At 53.9% G+C, this 19,349-nt stretch overlaps 2 protein-coding genes across 5 annotated transcripts in view; one reads left to right on the top strand and one right to left on the bottom strand.

The window, feature by feature from the left end:
• Positions 1-608: 608 nt before the first annotated feature.
• On the bottom strand, positions 609-9,445 carry CCDC127 (coiled-coil domain containing 127). 3 transcript variants are annotated; one of them, XM_032337887.1, is made up of 3 exons: positions 9,344-9,445; positions 7,501-7,630; positions 609-1,879 (listed from the first exon to the last, which is right to left on the bottom strand). In XM_032337887.1, exons 2-3 carry the CDS (start codon positions 7,619-7,621, stop codon positions 1,185-1,187), a joined length of 816 nt encoding a protein of 271 aa, XP_032193778.1. In that variant the 5' UTR covers positions 7,622-7,630; positions 9,344-9,445; the 3' UTR covers positions 609-1,184. The 3 variants fall into 3 exon arrangements, with proteins under 3 accessions (XP_032193778.1, XP_032193779.1, XP_032193780.1); XM_032337888.1 differs by lacking the exon at positions 9,344-9,445 and adding an exon at positions 9,220-9,309 and having other exon boundaries at positions 7,501-7,631; XM_032337889.1 differs by lacking the exon at positions 9,344-9,445 and adding an exon at positions 7,784-8,095 and having other exon boundaries at positions 7,501-7,631.
• Positions 9,446-9,484: 39 nt separating this feature from the next.
• SDHA (succinate dehydrogenase complex flavoprotein subunit A) overlaps positions 9,485-19,349 on the top strand; it is a 28,272-nt gene continuing 18,407 nt past the window's right edge. The window contains exons 1-4 of one of the 2 annotated variants that reach the window (XM_032337885.1): positions 9,485-9,608; positions 15,526-15,612; positions 16,978-17,139; positions 19,018-19,161. In XM_032337885.1, coding sequence (XP_032193776.1) covers positions 9,546-9,608; positions 15,526-15,612; positions 16,978-17,139; positions 19,018-19,161 — 456 coding nt within the window. In that variant the 5' untranslated portion in view covers positions 9,485-9,545. Of the gene's footprint in view, positions 9,609-15,522; positions 15,613-16,977; positions 17,140-19,017; positions 19,162-19,349 lie in introns of both variants that reach the window. The other variant, XM_032337884.1, reaches the window with a different exon arrangement.

Below are 19,349 nucleotides of genomic sequence, written 5' to 3'. Positions count from 1 at the left end.
GGCAAAGTTTTGCGATGATTTGGATCTAACTCTAGAGTGGAGTCATTTCAACTGCTCACGTCTGTGCCCAGCAGGGTGGGCCCCTAACGGGTGCATGGCTGAGCCGGGCAGCCGTGGCGAAGGGCTGGGGACGCTGCAGGGACTGGGGCAGCAGGTGGGCACGTCGGTGGGAGGGAGCACTCCAGTCCCACGACCCCTGCGAGAGGATTCTGGAAGCTGCACAGGGTCCTCTCTCGGCCCCGCATGCCTTTCCCTCCGCTGATTTTCTCTTTGAAGATTTTACTGATTTATTTGGGAGCGAGCGAGCATAACAGGGGCAGAGGAACAAGACTTTCTGCCAAGAGCAGAGCTCCCCAGGGGGCTCTATCCCAGGACCCTGAGATCATGAACTGAACCAAAGTCAGAGCCACCCAGGTGTCCCGTTCTCTGATTTTGCTGCACATTCTCCCCACGGGGCCTGCAGGGGTGGTATGTGAGAGGCTGATTCACCTCGGCTTTGTGAAAAATGGGCAAGTGCCTACCTTTGATCAGTTTGGGCTAAAATGGAGATAATCTAAGTAAAAACATTTTATAAAGAGTAAAGTAAATTGCACACAGAGGTGGCACTATTGCTTTTAAATTCAGGAATTTTTTTATTACAGATCATTGCTGATAAATAGTATATGTTGACTAAATACAGACACAAGCCAAGTCCCAAACACGTCCCAGGTGCCGACAGGCTACAAGCAGCACTTTCTCTGCCGCGGGTGGGAGAGATGCTCACGCCCACAGGAAACCTTGATAACGTTTCTATTTTCTGTCGTCCTTAGGCAGTTGCAGCCACTACCTGACGTCTATTTATAATTCTAGGAGAGAGAGAAGTCACTGGAGGAGAAAACAGAATTTATTTAGGGAGTGACAAAAACAGACTGGTAACTGCTTACAGGGAGGGTCGATACTGTATCTGACTTTCTCCAACAGTTGTACCTACAGCAAAGGCAGGAGGGTGTGCGATACTGTTCAGCCTCATACAACGGCACAGCTTCAAAAAAGTCCTCCGGGAACCTGCATCCTCAGTGGCTGAAGAGGGCCAAGGAGGAGACCCGGCACCCCACGCAGACAGGGCAGGAGAGGACGCCGTTCCTGTGCCAAGGCGGCCGCAGGCGCCCGTGCCAGGAGGAGGCAGCGCGGCGGCTCCGGGGGCCTCAGGGCGTCGCCGACGGCGCACGGGGCTCCGGCCAGTCCCCCAGGATGGCGGCCTCAACCCGCTGACGCTTCCTCAGCTCGGCACTCAGCTCCCAGTACCTGAGATACAGCCACATGAGTCTGCCGTTCCGACGCCGGCTGGTGTTCCAGACGGCGCCGCAGTGGGTGTCGTGCTGGAATATGTCGGTCAGGCCGGCCGCCACCTGCAGCTCCGCGGCGACCGGGTCCGTGGACGCTCGGACCAGTAAGTTCTTCTCGATTTCCAGCCGCCTGCCGCGGGGGAGGACCAGGCTGCAGTAGATGTTCTGTCTTTCCGTGAGAGCGTCCTCGAACTCCTTCAGCACAAGCCTGGCTCTCCTCTGCCAGTCGCCCTCCTTCTCCAGGAAGCTCAGATACGCACTTCTCAGAGGCTGCAACTGTCTCTTTTCTTGCATGACCTGAGCCCGCTCCTGTTCCAGAAGCTTCCTTTCTTCTACCAACTTGCGCCCCTGAGAGATAAGGGCTTCTCGGTAACTAGTCGTTCTGTTTTGTTCCTTCTCGAGTTCCAAAGACAAGTGAGCCACGGCGCGCCGGTTTTCTGAGATCACGGCGTGGTACTTGGCTTCGAGATCCCGCTGGAAAGCGGCTGTTCTCTGACGGTACGCTTCTCTCTCTTTTTCTATTTCTTTCTGGGACTCCCTGGACCAAATCCAACCTGACAGGAATAAATTGGGGAAGAAAACACACTTAATGGAAAAGTCAGAGGTGAGGTTTTGTAATCCTGATTCTGAAAAAATATAAAGCAGCTAAGAACAGCATTTCAATAAAATCTTAAGCCCTGAAAGGTACGGATAACATTTTGTAGGAAACCCTGTATTAAACAAATTTCTTAGCTGAAAACCAGATAAGTGCTCCCAGAGGACAGCAGGGCTGCTGGCATTTCCCCTTCCAGACTCATCTTCTACGGCTGAAATAATCCAGCACCGCTTTCTTCTGCTCTCAAACTCACCTGCTCTGGCCACAGTGCCCACGTCCTTGGGCCAAGGTCTAAAGGGCCACCTGTCGTGCTTCTGGCAGTCGGCTGGTGATTACAGAACTGAGTGATTGCAAAGCGCATGTCGACCTGCCGGCTCCTCCCGCTTCCAGTCTGACAAGGGCACATAAAATCCGGGGAGGAGATGTTCGAGCTCCAGACACGGTCAGGCTCCCGTTCCCCAAACCAGGGACACCCGAGTCTCAGAAACGTGGGACGGACTGAGGAGCAGCTGGGCCTCTGTCCTCTGCTACACGGAGAAGTCCAGTGCTGGGGAGGCTCCTTTTCCCTCCCCAACGCTCGGGGTGGAGTCCTAGCCATCCGGGCTCCCCAGCCCGAGTCCCCCGGGAGTCACCCTCCGAGGCGTATCTGCGTGTGCCTGAAGGTCCTTCCCACTTGCGTGCCGGGACCGCCCCAACTCCGTAAGCTAAGACAAACGCACCCCTTCGGCAACGGAAAACTGCGTCTAGTCCTACGGGTAACGGTGACTCGAAAGCGTCTCCAACTCCTCCCCTCACCGAAGCGCACAGACAGGGGAACGGGCCACGCGGGCAGCCATCGCACTAGCACTTGCTAAGCACTGAGAGGTCTGTGAGAAGCGGAGGGGAGAAGAACAAATTCGGTCTGGGGTGCGGTCGGGCGGGGTTCACGAAAGAGGGAAATGGGAACCAGTCTGGCAAAACAAGCAGCAGCTGGTAGGAAAGGTCCCTCCTGGCAGAAGGAACAGGGACAGGAGTGGGCATCATGTGTCCTGAGTAGACTGCTTCCTGGACTCGGCGCAGGGCTTCCAGCGAGGAGCGGGGGCACATCCTGGAAGTGAGCAGGTGCGGAACAGAGAAGTCCTCATCGGCTCTGGGAGGAAGTGGACAATCAGAGGTTGGGGGCAGGGGGCAGCAGGGGCAGAGGAGGCCACTCCCACTTTAACCCAGGGATGATCTAAAGGAGGTGCCACGCCGACACACGGAACACGTGGCAACCGATACAGGACACACAGAGCTGCACGCCAGACCACACAGCCCAGGCTGTGTTTACGGGAAGTCCACCGAATCAGGAAGGCCTCCAGGAAGAGGTGGGACACACACAGGGGAGATTACCACGGAGGGATGCAGAGGAAAGTGTGGAAGCAGAAGGGAAAAACCTGAAGTCTGGGTCTGATCCTGGAGAACACTGCCTTAGGACTCTGGGCAGACACAACTGTGCACAGCCCCAGTTTCCAAAGGCAGAGAAGAGAGGGGGCTCCTGCTTTCGGGGAATGGAACAGAAGTACTCTTTCCCATTCTTCCCGCCCCGCAAACCCTACATCGTAAGTAGGACAAACACAAGGGGGCTCGTAAAGGGGGAAAGCCTCGGGCTGGCCGGCAAGGGAGCTGGAGGCCTGAGGAACACTACGGTGGGCGACCACCTGAGGTTCAGGTTGCCTCATACTTTCCCCACGTGGAGCTGAAATGCCAATGGGGAAGACCTTCTTTCAAAAGGCCCCAGCACAGGTCTGCTCTCTCTGGCCAAGGGGCTACTAGGGCGGCCTAGCAAGACAGGGAACTTCAACAGTAACTACACCGTTCAGGCCAAACAGCACAGTCACCGTGGCCCCATTCCCAGCCAGGGGGCAAAGGCCGATGGGCGCCCCTCCTGTTCCCCTGAGAGTGGTGTCAGAGGTGGCCTAGTGAGGAGCAGAAACCAGACCCTCCTACCTCTCCTAGCTAGGGAGCATCAGTGGAAACCTGGGGGAGCTGCACCCCCACTCCTGCCCAGAGGTGATGAGGGGACCCTTCCTCTTGGTGTCTGAGGACCAGAGGCTGACTGGGGGGCCTGGGCTTCCATCCCCACCTGGGAGTGAGGCCTCAACACCACCCTTCCCTGCCAGAGTCCCAGCCACGAAGCTAGTTGCAGAATGTCCCAATAAAGGTCAGTCTCATAACATAATGCCCCAAACACAGAGATTTCAGTTGAAGATCACTCGTCATAGAAAGATCACAAACAGAAGTTAAAAAGATAATCAGTAGATGCCAATACTGAGGGAACAGAGATGTTAGTGTTACCTGACAAAGAGTTTTTTTTTTTTTAAAGATTTTATTATTTGAGAGAGAGAAGGAGAGAGAGAGAGAGTGAGGTGGGGAGGGTCAGAGGGAGCAGCAGACTCCCCGCTGAGCAGACTCAGGACTCCAGGATCATGACCGGAGCCAAGGGCAGTCGCCCAACCAACTGAGCCACCCAGGCGCCCGACAAAGAGTGAAAAGCAGACGTGATAACACAAAGCCTGAGCACAGAAGGAGGAGATACAAAAACAAGCAAATGCAGGTTTGAACTGAAAAATACAGTAACTGACGTAGAAAAGGTGATGCCAAGGTTAGCGTGGAGATGAGCGAACCCTGCGGAAGGGCTGGAGTAACAACCCCACGTGAGCAGACCTAACCCCTGGGCGGGCGACGGGCTCAGTAGTTCCACAACACGTAACAAGGATTATATGCCATGGAGATTAGATTTTATTTTTATTTTTTTATTAAGTTTTTTAAAAATTTATTCATTTGACAGAGAGAGAGAGAGACAGAGATCACAAGTAGGCAGAGACGGGCAGAGAGAGGAGGAAGCAGGCTCCCCGCTGAGCAGGGAGCCCGATGCGGGCCTCGATCCCAGGACCCTGAGATCAAGACCTGAGCCTAAGGCAGAGGTTTTAACCCACTGAGCCACCCAGGCGCTCCTGGAGATTCGTTTTAAAGATTTACTTATTTATATTAGAGAGAAAGGAGCGGGACCAAGCGCCTGGGAGCGGGGGAGGGGCAGAGGGTGAGGGGCAGAGGGTGAGACTCTCCCAGGAGACTCCTTGCTGAGCGCAAAGCCAAAGATGGGGCAGGATCCCACAACCCATGAGATCATGCACGACCTAAGCTCCCCACCCCCACAAAGTGGAGATTATTCCAAAAACGTAAGACTGGTTCAACAGTCAAAAATCAATCGACATATGTATAGTCTGAAGAAGAAAAATGACACAATCCCGTCAACGGATACAGAAAAATGTGTGATAAAATTCAGCACCCGCAGGGGAAAAAACTCAAAAAAATATAATTACACGGAGGGGAGCTTCCGTGCCTTCAAAGAACAGCTATGAAACCCACAGCTACCACCACCCTGAATGGTGAAGACGGAATGTTCCTCCATCCGACGGGAACTGCTCAGTGGAGGCCTGGAGGCGGGAGCCGGTGCAAGTAACGGAAGAGGAAACAGAAGGCAAACAGCCCGGAAAGGAAGAAAGAAAACCCAAGTCCCATGTCACACTGAGAAAAAAAAAAAAAAAAAAAAGCCGAAAACCAAAAACCTCAAAATGGATCATGGACTTACGTGTAAAACATAAAACTCAACTTTCAAGAAACAATGTGGGACAGAACGCTCAGGGTCTAGGGCAAGGCCAAACGCTCTCAGGAGGAAAAGCATGACCCATGAAAGAAAAAACCAAGACTGGACTTCACCAAAATTAAAACCTTTGCTCTGTGAAAGCCTCCATTTAGAGAATAAAACAAAACAAAACAAAACAAACAAAAAACAATCTACAGAGTGGAAAAAGATACTGGCAAACTAGATAGCCAAAAAAATACTAGAATCTAATAAAATTCTCTCAAAACTCAACCCAAAACCACAAAGCAGTTAGGCAATGGCCGGAAGACAGGAACAGACACGCCGCGGAGGAGGCGATACCAACAGCAAACGGGAACGGAAGACGGTCAGCGTCAGCGGCGCTCAGGGAAATGGAACAGAAACCAGAATGAGCCTAATTCCGAGACTACAGCGAGCTCGCACGGAGCGGACCAGGCTGCAAAAGGGTCCCAGCACTCGGGAAAGCGTTTTGGCACGTTGTTACGAAGCTAAACGCCGACTCCCATGGAGGCTGAGAAGAGCGGGGGCTTTTTACGATTCCGTGATGTGCACGGTGCCTGCTCCTAAGTCAGAGACGGGGCAGATGCAAACCCAGCCGCACGGGTCGAGCCACCTAGGAGCTCAGCAGCCCTACTCTAGGCTGCCCCGAGGCCTGTGGCCAGGGTGGGGAACTGGGAGGCTTAACAGGACTAACAATGACTAATTAGTCGTGAGGCTGGGATAGGCCCTGGGGTGACTCCCGCGTTCCATTTGTTAACAGACTCTATCTTTTATAGCCTTTCGTCACAACCTTGACTTTTGAAGTTCTTGCCTTCTTGGACTTCTAAAATGTGGCTTTCTGTCCCGGAGGAGAATCAGTGAATATTGTGTATCGTCTTCTTGGTTGTCTTGCTTAGCTAGCATGATCACAGAAACTTGAATCCTTGCATTCTTGTAAGGATTCTCCAAAAACGTTTTACTACACAGTTTAGAGAGTACATTGCCAAGTGGCACCTGGACGGCTCTTGGCTTTGGCTCGGGTCATGATCCCGAAGTTGTGAGATCGAGCCCTGCCTCAGGCTCCGCACTCACTGGCCAGTCTGCTTGAGATTCTCTCTCTCCCTCTGCCCCTCCCCACATGTCACCCCTCCAGTAAATAAGTAAATAAACAAACGGAAATTATAGTGCCAAACATGGGTGTAAGCCAGCCTCCCGGCCCAGCCACAAGTAAACGCGGATAAACCAACAGCCGATAAACGCTCTCCTCCCCAGCCTTCACCGCCTCTACGGGCAGTCTGCTGACCTGAGAAATCCAAGCACAAGAAAAAAGTCTCCATAAAAGTATCGCTGCAAACTGAGGGCAGCTGGGCTTTTCTTCCATTCACTTACTCAGTTTCTCACACTCTTTGGGGCACCCAAAACTGTGGGATAAGACAAAACATAAAACCAATTCCTGGACGTCAGAAAACTATCAGGAAGTGGACAATGAAAGCTCAGGGCTGGAATAACTGTAACTGACCCGAAACTGGTGACGCCCCCACAGTGGTCTGCGGACCGGAGAGAAGCTGGCCAGGCTGAGCAGAGGTTTTACGACGGACTCCCTACACGTGAAACAAAGGACCAAACTGGTTTGTTGACTCCTATTTTATTCTTCCCTGTCGGTCCCGATGAGGACGACGGAACTGAGCCCCCTCCAGAGTGGGAAGTCTGGAATGGAGCCGGGGCCAGTCACGAAAGCCCACCCCAGCAAGCCCCTGGTTTTGTTTAGCGCTCACAGTGCTTCAGTGGACAGGGACACTGAGGCTCAGGGGATTAAGTAATTTGCTTCAGACTCACCACACGGGATGACACTAGGACGTACACTTGCATCTGTCAGGGTCCAAAGCCCAAGGTCTTTGGGATCCACAGTTCCAGCCCCCCCTCCAAATGCAAATGTGAGGAAAACCATGACTTACGAAAAGCAGCCAATCCCAGCATTGGAACCAACAGGGCATAATTCCATCTGCTTCCATCGCCCCCGTCAGCCCTGGAATTAGGTCGGATATTCCAATTTGGGGGGTCATTTAAGTTATTCATGGAGATGTACCTTGAAGTAAATAATAAGACCATTAACCACATAACACGGTAGGACACATCTGTCACAACTGTTACCATGTACTTGGCTCAGGTCCACCCCCGAGCTGCGTAGCACTGAGCCTTCCAGGATGAAAGAGGAAAACACAAGGCCTCGGACAGTACCGGGGTACAGTGGCGGGAGAGAGAGGTCTCAAGTGAACCACGAGGCCCGTGAGGGAAGCTCTCCGTGACACAGAGCTTCGCAGCGCGGCTGGACCCAGGACACGTCAGCAGGAAGGTGTGAAAGCAGACAGTGGCCGCTTTAGGAAGTGACGGCCACGAGGCCACGGAGAGGTGTGTGGCCGGGGTGGGGACAGTGCTGGGAAGGCTCTCATGCCTCCTGGCTCGGGGGGCATTTTCACCGTAAGGACCGATGTTTCTGCTTGAAGCTCTGCTGCCTCTCAGTAACCGGGTTGGGGTCTCATGCTAACACGGACTTACCGACTTACTAAGAACCCACACTAGGTCGGACACTTCCGCAAAACAGAGCGAGGAGATGTTCAACTCACTCCTACGTGACGGCGACGAGCAACACACAGATTAGGAAAGAAACGATGGAGGCTTATGTAACAAAAAAGGAACCCAATTCCATCCTGAAAAATTTTAAGAGAGTTTTCTTTTTTTCCTCTAAGATTTTTTATTTATGTATTTATTTATTTGACAGAGATCACAAGCAGGCAGAGAGAGAGAGGAGGAAGCAGGCTCCCCGCTCCCAGGACCCCCGGATCATGACCTGAGCCCAAGGCAGAGGCTGTAACCCACTGAGCCACCAGACGCCCCTAAGAGGGTTTTCAACAAAGACTTAACACCTGACAAGATAAAACTCTACCTGGCAGCAAAGAAATGCCAAATACGGCAACTCTGCACCGGGAACCCGATACCGGACAGGACACAGCGCACAACTCCCCACCCGGTCCACGCAGGCTCGGCCTCGTTCCCTGCGGGCCCACAAGGTCCGCCTTCGGGGCCCAGGGCCTGAGCGAACGCGGAGTCTCGCAAAAGCAACCCGACCCTAAGTAAGACGGAGATCCTGGACACAACCTAAAAGGGAATGAAAGGGGGCGCCTGGAGGGCTCGGCGGGCAGCTCTGCCCTCAGCTCAGGTCACGATCCGGTCCCGCGACGGAGCCCGGGGCGGGGCGGGGGCTGCTCGGGGCGCCCCTGCGCCCCCGCGGCGCTCCTTCCGTCGGATCCGGGAGAAGTCGGGGAACCAGGAGCGCACGGGCCCCGCCGTGCAGGGTCCTCGCGACGCAGAGCGAAACACGGGCGGGAGGACAGTCCGCCTCCCACCCGGCCCCACGGCAGATCCCGGGCGGCGGCCGGGCCGGGGTCACGTCACGCTCACACACGCGGCGCGCACCCTTCACGGCCGGGGGCGCGGTCCGGCGGGTCCGCGGAGACCCTAGGGCCGGGGAGCTGACCCAGACCCCGCCCGGCGCCCCCACCCCGGCCCCCGGCCCGACCTCTCCCAGAGCCACCCCCAGCCCCCGCGGCCCCCGCCCACCCCCGGAGCCCCTCAACACGGCCCGGCGCCCTGACCTGCTCCGCCCCGCGACCCACCCCGGAGCTCTCCCGACCCCGAACTACACCCACTGCCCCCGACTTCCCCCTGGGCCGCCGACCTACGCCGGGCCCCCAGACCCACCCCCCGCCCCTCCCGAGCACCGCCCGGCCCGCCACCTACCCCCGGGCGGGGAGCGCCGGACCCGCTCAGCGCCACCGTCCGCGGTTCCTGTGCGCAGGCGCAATGCCCCCGCCCCCCCTCCGGCCCGGGGGTCGCGGCGTGGTGCGCAGGCGCAGTGTCCCCTCGTCCCCGCCCGGGCGCGGCTAGATGCGCAGGCGCAGTCGGCGCGGGGGCTGGTGGGAGCGCGCGCTGGAGGACGGACATGTCGGGGGTCCGGGCGGTGTCTCGGCTGCTGGGCGCCCGGCGCCTGGCACTGTGCAGGGCGGTGAGTTAGCGCCGCGGGGCGGCGGGCGCGGGGCCGAGGTGCCCGGGGCAGGACGGAGCCCGAGGGCCGAAGCGGTCGCCGAGTGCCCCGGGCCCCGGCACGGCCTGAGGCGGGTCTGCGGGCCGGCGCGGAGGTCGCGGGCGGGGTGGGACCCGCCCCGAGGGCGGCCGGACGTTTTCGGAGGCCCGCGGGGCTGCGTCGCCGTGAAGGTCGCGACCCCGCCTGCCGCCGCGGGGCCGCTTCCCCCGCCTGAGGTCCGGGGGCTCCGGGGTTAGCGTCGCCCGCCGAGCCTTCCGCGCGCGGGGAGGCCTGTTCGGTCAAGGTCACTGGGACGCGCGGCGGCCGCGGGTGTCCGGGCCTCGGGCTCCGGAAGCGCCCTTGGACCTGGGGCGGGTCGGCGGGCGGCGCGTGGCCCCCGCGGCGGGGCTGTCGACGGAGGCGGCGGCTCGGGGAGCGCGTGGACGGCGCGGGTGTGGCGGGGCCGCGCCGGGGCGAGCGCGCGGGGAGCCGGCTTCGCGCGGGGTGCGCTGGGGACCGCGGGGTGCGCTCGGGCCCGCGGGGTGCGCTGGGGCCCGCGCGCTCCGGGGCTGGGGCCCGGGTCACGCGCTCAGAGCCCGCCCCGCGGGGCTGCGGCGGCGCAGGGGACGCGGAGCGCTTGGTCTCGGGGTGTGCGGGGCGGAGGCCGCCGGCGCTGCGGGCCGGGCTGCTGCGGGTGCGCGGGGCTGTGCCGGCTGCGCCCTGAGCGGGGGTCGCCCCGTCCCGGCCCGTGGTGCTCTCGGGATCGCGCGGAGGGCGCCGGCGGGCGGGCCGTGGAGGCCGTGGAGGCCGCGGGGCTCCCTGCCTGCAGCGGCGCCTGCCGGGCGCGGTGTCGCCCCGGCTCGTCGCCCTTCCCGCTGGGCTGCGGCGCCGCAGGGCGGCTCCGGCCCCGAGTCGGCTTCGTTTCCGCGCGGTCCTTCTCGGGCCGCCGTTGGCTGCGGCCGCTTTCCCCTCACGGCCAGCGCCCGCATCTGCGCCGCAGCCCTTGCGCGGGGACGTGTGCCCCTGAGGGCAAGACCGACAGCAGGACGGAGCCCCCCGGGGCCTGCTGGAAGCCGGTCTTGGGCGTCGAAAGTCTTTATTTTTCATTTTCTTTCTTAAATTGTTTAAAGTTCACTTATTTATTTATCTGACAGAGATCACGAGTCGGCAGAGAGGCTGGGGGGGGCAGGGCGACGCGGGGCTCGATGCGGGACCCCGGGATCATGACCCGAGCCAAAGGCAGAGGCTTAACTCACTGAGCCTCCCGGGCGCCCCGAAAGTCTTCCTCGTGGTGCGGAGAGCTTTTCCCGGCCCAGCCGGTCCGCTCTGGCCGTTAGGATGGGCAGAAGAGAGAGCGCCGACTGACCGCCGACTGACCGCCGTGCCCGGACAGGACACGCTGAAGACAGTTGGAACAGAATCCACGGGGGATTTTTGTTCATCTCATTTAGCTCGAGTCTGGGTTTCCACGTCGCTGCATACGGAGCTGTTGCCCGGGGCCGCGTTTGCAGACCTCCTTTGCCTTTGGACTTGTGGTTGCCCCAGGGCAGACCGGTGCAGCTAGCGTAGGGGAGGAGCGCAGCCGAGGCTGGTTAACCGCTTCGGGTGAGATTTCTCAGACTCTGGAAATCCAGAGAGCGGGTCCAGAGTGAGTCCGTTTCTTTTCTTCGAACGTACTGTTCTGACTGCGCTTGAATTGTGTCTAGAATTACATATTTAGGCCTTGGTCGTAACCTTTCATTTTGCTTCTGGGTAATTATACTGCAGTGGCGGTCCGTTCTGCATTCTGTGAGTTTTTTCTGGTTTGCTTGAGAAATCGTGGCGTGGTGTTGATACGTGATCAGGTTATGCATCTGATTTTGGAGTCGCAGGGATTTTTCCAAAGGCTCCTTATCTGGGGGATGTACAAAACCCGGTGCCCGCCGGGGAGACCGGAGTCCAGACCCTGGGTAGACTCCCTTTCCTGTGGGCTTGGAGGATTCTGTGAGATGACCCGTGAAACCCTCGTGTGATGCCCTTCCGAGCCTCAGCCTGCAGCCGGCAGCCTGTGCGTGCTCATCTTGGGAACTGTGTTTTAAGCATCCCTGTTTTAGAAACTTTTATTTTTATGATAAAAAGAATTACGCCTAGTTGTGTGCGTGTGGGGGGGAGTCGAGAAGGAGTCCAGAAGGGTAAAGGAGTAAGACGCATCGCCTTCCCCAGACTTGTTCCCCGGTGGAGGCAGCTCTGAATTATTTCTGTTAGTGGCCCCTGGTGTTTACCTCCATTTTTTCTAGCTAACACGCAGGTATATTTTTATCCATTTCGGACATAGACTTATGTCCTAGACGTCAGACACACTGTACCTAAAATGAGGATTCAGTTCACGCAAGCCAGCTTCCCACATCCTCCGTCCTTCCAGTGTGGTCAGGCAACCACTTTCAGGCCCTTGACGGGCTGCTTTTCTGACTGTAGAGATGGGTTTCTTGTTCGTGATTGCAGGTGTGTGTTACTGGATGACGACACCCCACTTTGCTGGACTCCACACTTCACTTTTTTCCTCCCTCTCTGTCTCATTGATTCACCTGTGCTTTCCTGCTTTTCTACCCCTGAGGGACACTTCTTACTCGTCCCTGCGTTGTCCTGTTTGATAGTTTTACTTCAAAAAATGTTAATAAGTGGCACAGAAAGAGTTTAAAGACACATTGGGTTAATATTGCACTCTCGAAATTGTAAAATTGCTCCTCAGATCTGATTCAGATGAAAAGCTAGTACTCTGTTTTCCACAGAGAGATGGTATGATAATTTGTTAAAGATTTCATTGTAATAACTGCCAGTGCTTCAGCTAGCCACGTGTGTGTGTGTGTCTGTCCTTACTCAGCGTGAACATTCTAGAAAGAAGAAATCCTTAGAGAATCTCACCGTTGCTGTTTATTTTATAGTTCAGCTGAAGCGGGGAAGTTTAATGGTAGAACAAAATGGGGTCGATTAGGAAAACCTGTATGTAAGAGATGCTCTACAGGATAACACATGCTTCCGTGCTGGTATCGTCATGGGATTTGATACATACGCATATTCTTCAGTTTTCGGAATTAAGATGGTACGGGTGGCCGTAAAGGTCTGGAAACAGACCAATGTAATAGTTGACTGATGCTCCCCACAAAGGTTCAGTGATTGTGCTGTTCCTGACTAGCAGGCTGTGCAGAAGTGCGCCGAGCGATGTGCCCAGGAGGGCTGTGTCCCTCAGCCCTTGTCCGTCCGCCTCCAGCACATGGCCTGGGCGATTGGTGTGTCTCGTGTTTCCCCGAGTGAATCCTTGAAACATCATCAAGGAAGAAGTGAATGTTGTCCTTGTCTCCAGACTGTGCCATCACGTGTATATGTATTTTAAGTTTCATCTACTGTAAGTCTCACAAACGTGTTCGCTTTTCATATTGTACCAAGAAAAACATAATACTACAAATGAGAGAATGGAAGGACAAAAATTGATTTATTTTGCCTTTAAATTCCGTACCACATTTTACTGGAAATGAAGTGATTTTTAATCTGTTGATAAAAGACTCTAAATGACGCTCGGGATGTTTTACAAGTTTGGTTTTATAGATTTGAACTCACAACAGGACTTACGTACAGTGATTTCAATCCATCAGGCACTCCGGAATACAGTGCGGAAGTTACATGAAGACTTCTTGATAGTCCAAGAGGATAAAAGACCTTTTTCAAGGGGCGCCTGGGTGGCTTAGTCAGTTAAGCCTCTGACTCTTGGTTTCAGCTTGGGTCCTGGTCTCAGGGTCCTGGGATCAAGCCCCCCATGAGGCTCCGCACTCGTGCACACTCTCTCCCTCTCTAAAATAAATAAGTAAATAAACCAACCTACCTACCCACCCACCAACCTTTTTCAAATATGGAAAGAAAATACTCTTTCTACAGTATTAACCCCTAAAAGCTATTCTCTTTTATAGATGACCGTATTATTGTTAGGTTTGTATACTTTTACCGGATAAAGAACGCCCAGAGGAAGAAATTTCTGGCGGTTTTCCCAGATACATACGGCTACGTTTTCCGCTGTGCTTACAACAGCTGCGAACCATAGGTCTTCATAATTGCCTCCTCCATACACACTTGGAGACTGGCCAGATTCGTGATCATTCCTGTAGCAGGATCGGTCTCTCCCGGGACCTTCACAGCTTTGTTCTTGTGCCCGTGGCCATTCGGATCGTTGGGATCGTTGCAGTTCCCAGACAGTTTCAAGTTGTCTTCATTACTTGGGGTTAGAGCCGGTGGGTCTCCTGAAGAAGATGAGGGGGGACAGCTGTGCCGCGTTCGTGGCCTCACCTCCCCCTCAGCTGGTGGGGGGTGCTCACTGTTTCTGTTTTAATTTTAGTTTGGTATTGCAAAAGGTACTGTTCTTTCTGGAACTGTTACCTTTATGTTGTACTTCAAAAAATTTTTCAAGAACATTTGTATTAAAATTCTTTGACTTCTATAAGATGTGATTTTACCAATTTTAAAATTATTCTAAAACAAGAATATTCTTTTTAGTTTTTAAATTTTCTGAAAGAAAAAATTGGCTTATGTCAATAAAAGCAAATGTATTTAAAGTTGAAATTGGGGAATTCAAGAATATTGCTTCTATCAGTTCAGATCTATTTAGAAATCCAACAGATTCTTTGTAATGGAGTGTTAGCCTTAAGTCAGCTATTTGTGTCAGTCATTTCGCTCAGAGCTGGAGGAAGCCTAGAGGTTGGAGGCACCTGCACTTTGCACGTGGCCCAGCCCTCCAGCCTTGGCCTCAGTCCCTTCATCTCAGAAGGAAGGCTTTGAGTTCAGAACTGCTCAGTTAGGGTTCGTTTTGCATTCTGCTGTGTTCTCCATGTATTCCCCCGTGTTTGTCCTATGGAAAAATTTTTATTATTTTTTTTACCCCACAGAATAAATACTGTCTCTTCCAAATGGCAGAATACTTAAAACATCTCTCGCATCCCTTCTGTCGCTGTTAAATGTACTGAATTCCTAAAACTGTTCTTTATGAGATGCTAAAATTTTAGTTTATTCGTAGTTTTCTAAGATGCAGACAGCAGAGTGGAAAGACATGACTCATAAATTGGTTCATGTATGTGGAACGGGGCCTCGTGTTGGGCTTTGATTTCATTCATACCACTTTTCTTGAGTGAGTGTTTATAGGGTGGGGCATTTAAGCCCAAACTTGGAGAGTTGTAGGGTTTACCCAGGGAAAGGCCAGAGACACGTGTCGAAGACAGAGGGACACCACCATGGAGTTGGGACAGACGGGAGGGGACGTCCCTCGAGCCCAGCACGGGTGTGGAGAGTGGGGAAGCAAGGCTGTGAGCATCTCTAGGCGTGGGGTCCTGGCGTTAACAGTGAAGGGCTGATCCCACTGGTGCCCAGGTGTCGCACAACCGGACATCGTCTTCTAGAAAAGGCGCTTCCCACAGCTGTCCGGCGCCTGTTCCGGTGAGCTGCGTGGCCTTGCAGCTGTGCAGTGCTCTCGGGTGAAGAGAGTCACCGATGCATCTAGTAAAAGTGCTTCATTGTTCGCAAACTGCCACTTGAGCAAAAATAGATACCTTTCCCATTCTCTGTGAAGAACCCTAAATTAAGAAATTAACGTGAAGTTGTTCCTTTTCCTCTCTGAGTCTGTGAGTGTCCTCTTTGGAAACACACTTCGTTTAGGAGGGCTTTTCCTGGGATGCCAAGTCCGTGCCAGTTAGGTAGGCCTGCCCTGCGTCCTTAGTCCTTCCCTACCCATCAGTGTTAATTAAGTAGAGGACCCCAGCTAAGCTGTCTCGGTGAAGAGGGAGCACCTGGGTGCTGAAAGGGTTAATGACTTCAGGGGAGATTTTGATGGCTGATCCTTCTTGTTCAAGACCCTGAATGCTCTCCATCTGTGTCTCAGCAGTGGCCGGCGACATGGCGGACGGACACCCGCGGTTTTCACTTCACTGTTGACGGGAATAAAAGGTCTTCTGCTAAGGTTTCCGATTCAGTAAGTTTACAACTTTTGTTCCCTTAAAAATGACATCCTTGGTTTGGAACAGTGACGATCTGTACCAGTTTTCAGTATATTGGAATAATACACAGTTCTGTTTAAAGGAAAATATTCTCATTGCAGTGGTGCTCAAATTATTGTTAGTGTATAGTACCTAGTTGTGGTACAGATGTAGGAACAGTCGCCGACACTTTCTGCTATAGATGTTCATAGGCATCTGTAAGCCAGAGTAAAACTTAAGTCACAGCAGCAGAGTAATAAAATACAAATAATAGATAAGCCCTTTTTACTGTGACAGATGACACAGGACCATGAAGCCACTTGCATGCAGCCTCTTTGTGTTTACTGGTCCTGTTCGTTCTCTGCTGAGGACACATTTTGTTCACAGGTCTTTTCTCATTAGCTCCCAGTAGTTACTGACTGCTAGTGGGCACCTTCTCAAGCAAGCACAAGCATGGTCCTGAGACAGGGTTCTGGTCCTCAGTGCTGAGGCGGTTGCGCAGATGGACTGGAAGTGTGCTTACCTAAGGGAAACACCATATTCACATCCTCACGGGAATCTTGCTGATTGCAGGTGGGAAATCATGGTCTACACTGCACTGTGAGCTTAGAGTCACATAAACATACGTGTGTATATATTGCTACAAACATAAAAAGATAATTGAATAGAAAAGCCATATTTAGGGGCGCCTGGGTGGCTCAGTGGGTTAGGCCTCTGCCTTCGGCTCAGGTCATGATCTCGGGGTCCTGGGATCGAGTCCCGCATCAGGCTCTCTGCTCAGTGGGGAGCCTGCTTCCCTCCCTCTGCCTGCCTCTCTGCCTACTTGTGATCTGTCTGTCAAAAAATAAGTAAATATTTTAAAAAAAAAAAAAAGAAAAGAAAAGCCATATTTAGAACTAATACTTTGATTTGTGGTGTTCTTTGTATCTACAGTTCCTTGCTGAGGCTGTCCCTTTTTTTTTTTTTTTTTTTTTAATTTTATTTGTTTATTTGACAGAGATCACAAGTAGGCAGAGAGGCAGGCACAGAGAGGGGGAAGCAGGCTCCCTGCTGAGCAGAGAGCCCGATTCGAGGCTCGATCCCAGGACCCTGAGATCATGACCTGAGCAGAAAGCAGAGGCTTGAACCCACTGAGCCACCAGGTGCCCTGAGGCTGTCCCTCTTAAGTTTCCCAGGTGCTAGGATGAGTGCTGTCCTTTTGACAACTCTGTGTGTTGGCCCGCTCCCGTCACACACTCTGTCCGCCCCACAGGGTAGAGGTCCCTCTTCGCCGAAGCTGTTCTCATTGCCCGTTCTATTTTCTCCAAGCTCTTGTGCTACACCCATGGTCCTTGGTTGATAGGTGAATTGTTCCTTCCCAGATTTCTACGCAGTATCCAGTGGTGGACCATGAATTTGATGCAGTGGTGGTTGGTGCTGGAGGGGCAGGCTTGCGAGCTGCGTTTGGCCTTTCCGAGGCTGGGTTTAACACGGCCTGCGTCACAAAGCTCTTTCCTACCAGATCACACACCGTGGCAGCCCAGGTAAGAGGAGGGGGCTCCATTCACGGTTGGGGCACCCACAGCCGAGCACAGTCTCCGGCCACAGCCGTCCTTCCTGTCGCGCTCCGGCCCCGCTGGTCTCTCCCTGCTCCCTGCACCCATCTGGCTCACTCGCCTCCGAGGGTCTGTGCTCACACCGCTCACACTGCCTTCACCTCCGGCCGGAGCTGCTTCTGGGGCCTCTTGCACTCTCTCCTGCTCCAGTTACACTCAGGTCTCCTTCGAGCGCCCGCCTGGACCCCTCCTCACATCACGCACTCTCTCCGTCTGAAACGAGCTCGCCTCCAGTCCTGCTGCCGTTGGCCCTGAGCCTTGGGTTTATTGCCGCAGCCTTGGTGCAGGCCCCGTTAAATACGACGGGGAGGAGCTCTGGGGCTGGCACAGATGCGGAAGAGCACCGGCCGTTAAATGCTCGGGATTAGGGCGCAGGAGAAGAGCGAGGTGAACTGTTACACAGCGACTGCGCCGCTTCATGTTCCTTCTCGGCACCCGGGGTAGTGTCCCGGCTGAGTGTTCCAAAATCGTACTGGACTGTTCTTTCCAGTGTTTGAAACACATTTCCTTATAGAGATAGCAGAGTATATAGGGGCTTCCCAGGAGCCAGTAAAAGCTGCCCTAATTACTGTTGTAGCCTGTATCCAGTGTCCAGCAACATTCTTCAGGCACTTAACTGCCCAAGGAACTTTGTCCTGAAGTGATGTTTTGTGAACTGAAAAATAAGTAACATACAGCTTTGGAGAATATATTACCTAAAAGGAAAAAATGGACGTAAACATAAATAATGCAAAATAATAGGGGGTTCCGATAATGCAATATTAATATAATAAAAAGAGTAAGAAGCGGATACCTTGGATAGTGGTTCTGGAGAAAGTAGGTGTAACCGGGGTTAGAGTGAGGTCGGTGGCCTGGAGAGTCTGGAGTGCACTCCCGCAGGGCGCCTGGGTGGCTTTGGCCGGAGTGCACAGCTCCTGGTCCTGGACTTGAGACTTTGAGCCCTACGGTGGATGCAGGGATTACTTTAAGAAAACAAAATTGTGCAGCTGGGATTCCAGGAAGACTAGCTGTCTGTGGCCCTGATTGTTCCTCGTAGTAGCCGTAAAATGACAGCCTCTGTGCGTGCACCGGGCTGAGTACTTCTGTGTTATTTTGAACTAGGTTTTCTCCGTTCTGCTACTCGGGTACTTCACATTTCTAACCGTTATTGAAGGGCGTGGAGAAGGAGGAGGAAGTAATGGAGGAACTTGTGCTGCATGTCTTACAGGGTTCCTGGGTCTGTGCTCGGGACTGTTTTCCTGGGAACTAAACGTAATGGGAAATCAAGGCCCAGTAGCGCCAAGTGGGGAAAGGGTTCAAGCGTGGCTTGCTTGACTCAGAAGCCTGGACTGAGGAACAGTTGGGAAACGGGGGGAGGTTCTTTGTGCCTTTGTTGTGAAAGAGAGGGGTACTGCAGTTTCCAGTTGGAGAGGGAAAGTGCAAGCGTGAGGTTTGTCCTGCGCTGCCGTTTTCTCGGACTCGGACCTGACGGTAAACACTCCTTTACCGTGCGCCCATCAACACCACTGCAAACATTTCGTCATAAAATTACCCCAGATGGATTCGTTGAGTACCTTCTGTGTGCCGGGTTGGGAAGTGGTGAGTCGCACACGGAGCCTCACTTGACCCTCCAGACAGCTTGTAGGTGAGGAGACTGAGGCGGAGGGAGGTCCTGTGACCGGACTGCAGTCAGGACCCTTACAGGCTGTTAAGCCAAAGCGGGTGGCTTTCTCTGAACCCAGATCTGGAGCAGGAGGCAGAGGACGAGCCTGGAAAATGCCACCGGCGCTCCTTCTCGTAGCTTGTAAGGGTGCTCTCTGTCTGCAGGGAGGGATCAATGCTGCCCTGGGGAACATGGAGGAGGACAACTGGAGGTGGCACTTCTACGACACTGTGAAGGGCTCCGACTGGCTGGGGGACCAGGACGCCATCCACTACATGACCGAGCAGGCCCCTGCTTCTGTGGTAGAGGTAGTGTCCTCACGGGGTCTGTTCCTAATACAGAAGAGAATTTGAGGCCGGTGGGGTCCGCCCAAAGAAGGGTAACGAGTGGATGAAACGAGGGAAATCTTCCCTGTCGTCAGCCATTCAGTTCATTTTATAACGAAGTTTTTCTCTTTTCCAAACTGTTGAAGCTTTCATAGAATGTATTGGTTGGG

This window comes from Mustela erminea, chromosome 3, assembly GCF_009829155.1.
Source record: "Mustela erminea isolate mMusErm1 chromosome 3, mMusErm1.Pri, whole genome shotgun sequence".
NCBI lineage: Eukaryota > Metazoa > Chordata > Mammalia > Carnivora > Mustelidae > Mustela > Mustela erminea.
This window is presented reverse-complemented; position numbering and strand designations above follow the sequence as displayed.

What these genes read in the sequence shown, in the direction of transcription:
- CCDC127 (XM_032337887.1), bottom strand. Translation starts at nt 7,621, where the DNA reads ATGAATAACTTAAATGACCCCCCAAATTGGAATATCCGACCTAATTCC. An exon ending in GCTGGGATTGGCTGCTTTTC is followed by an intron (nt 1,880 to 7,500) that starts GTAAGTCATGGT and finishes TATTCCTGTCAG; the next exon opens with GTTGGATTTGGTCCAGGGAG.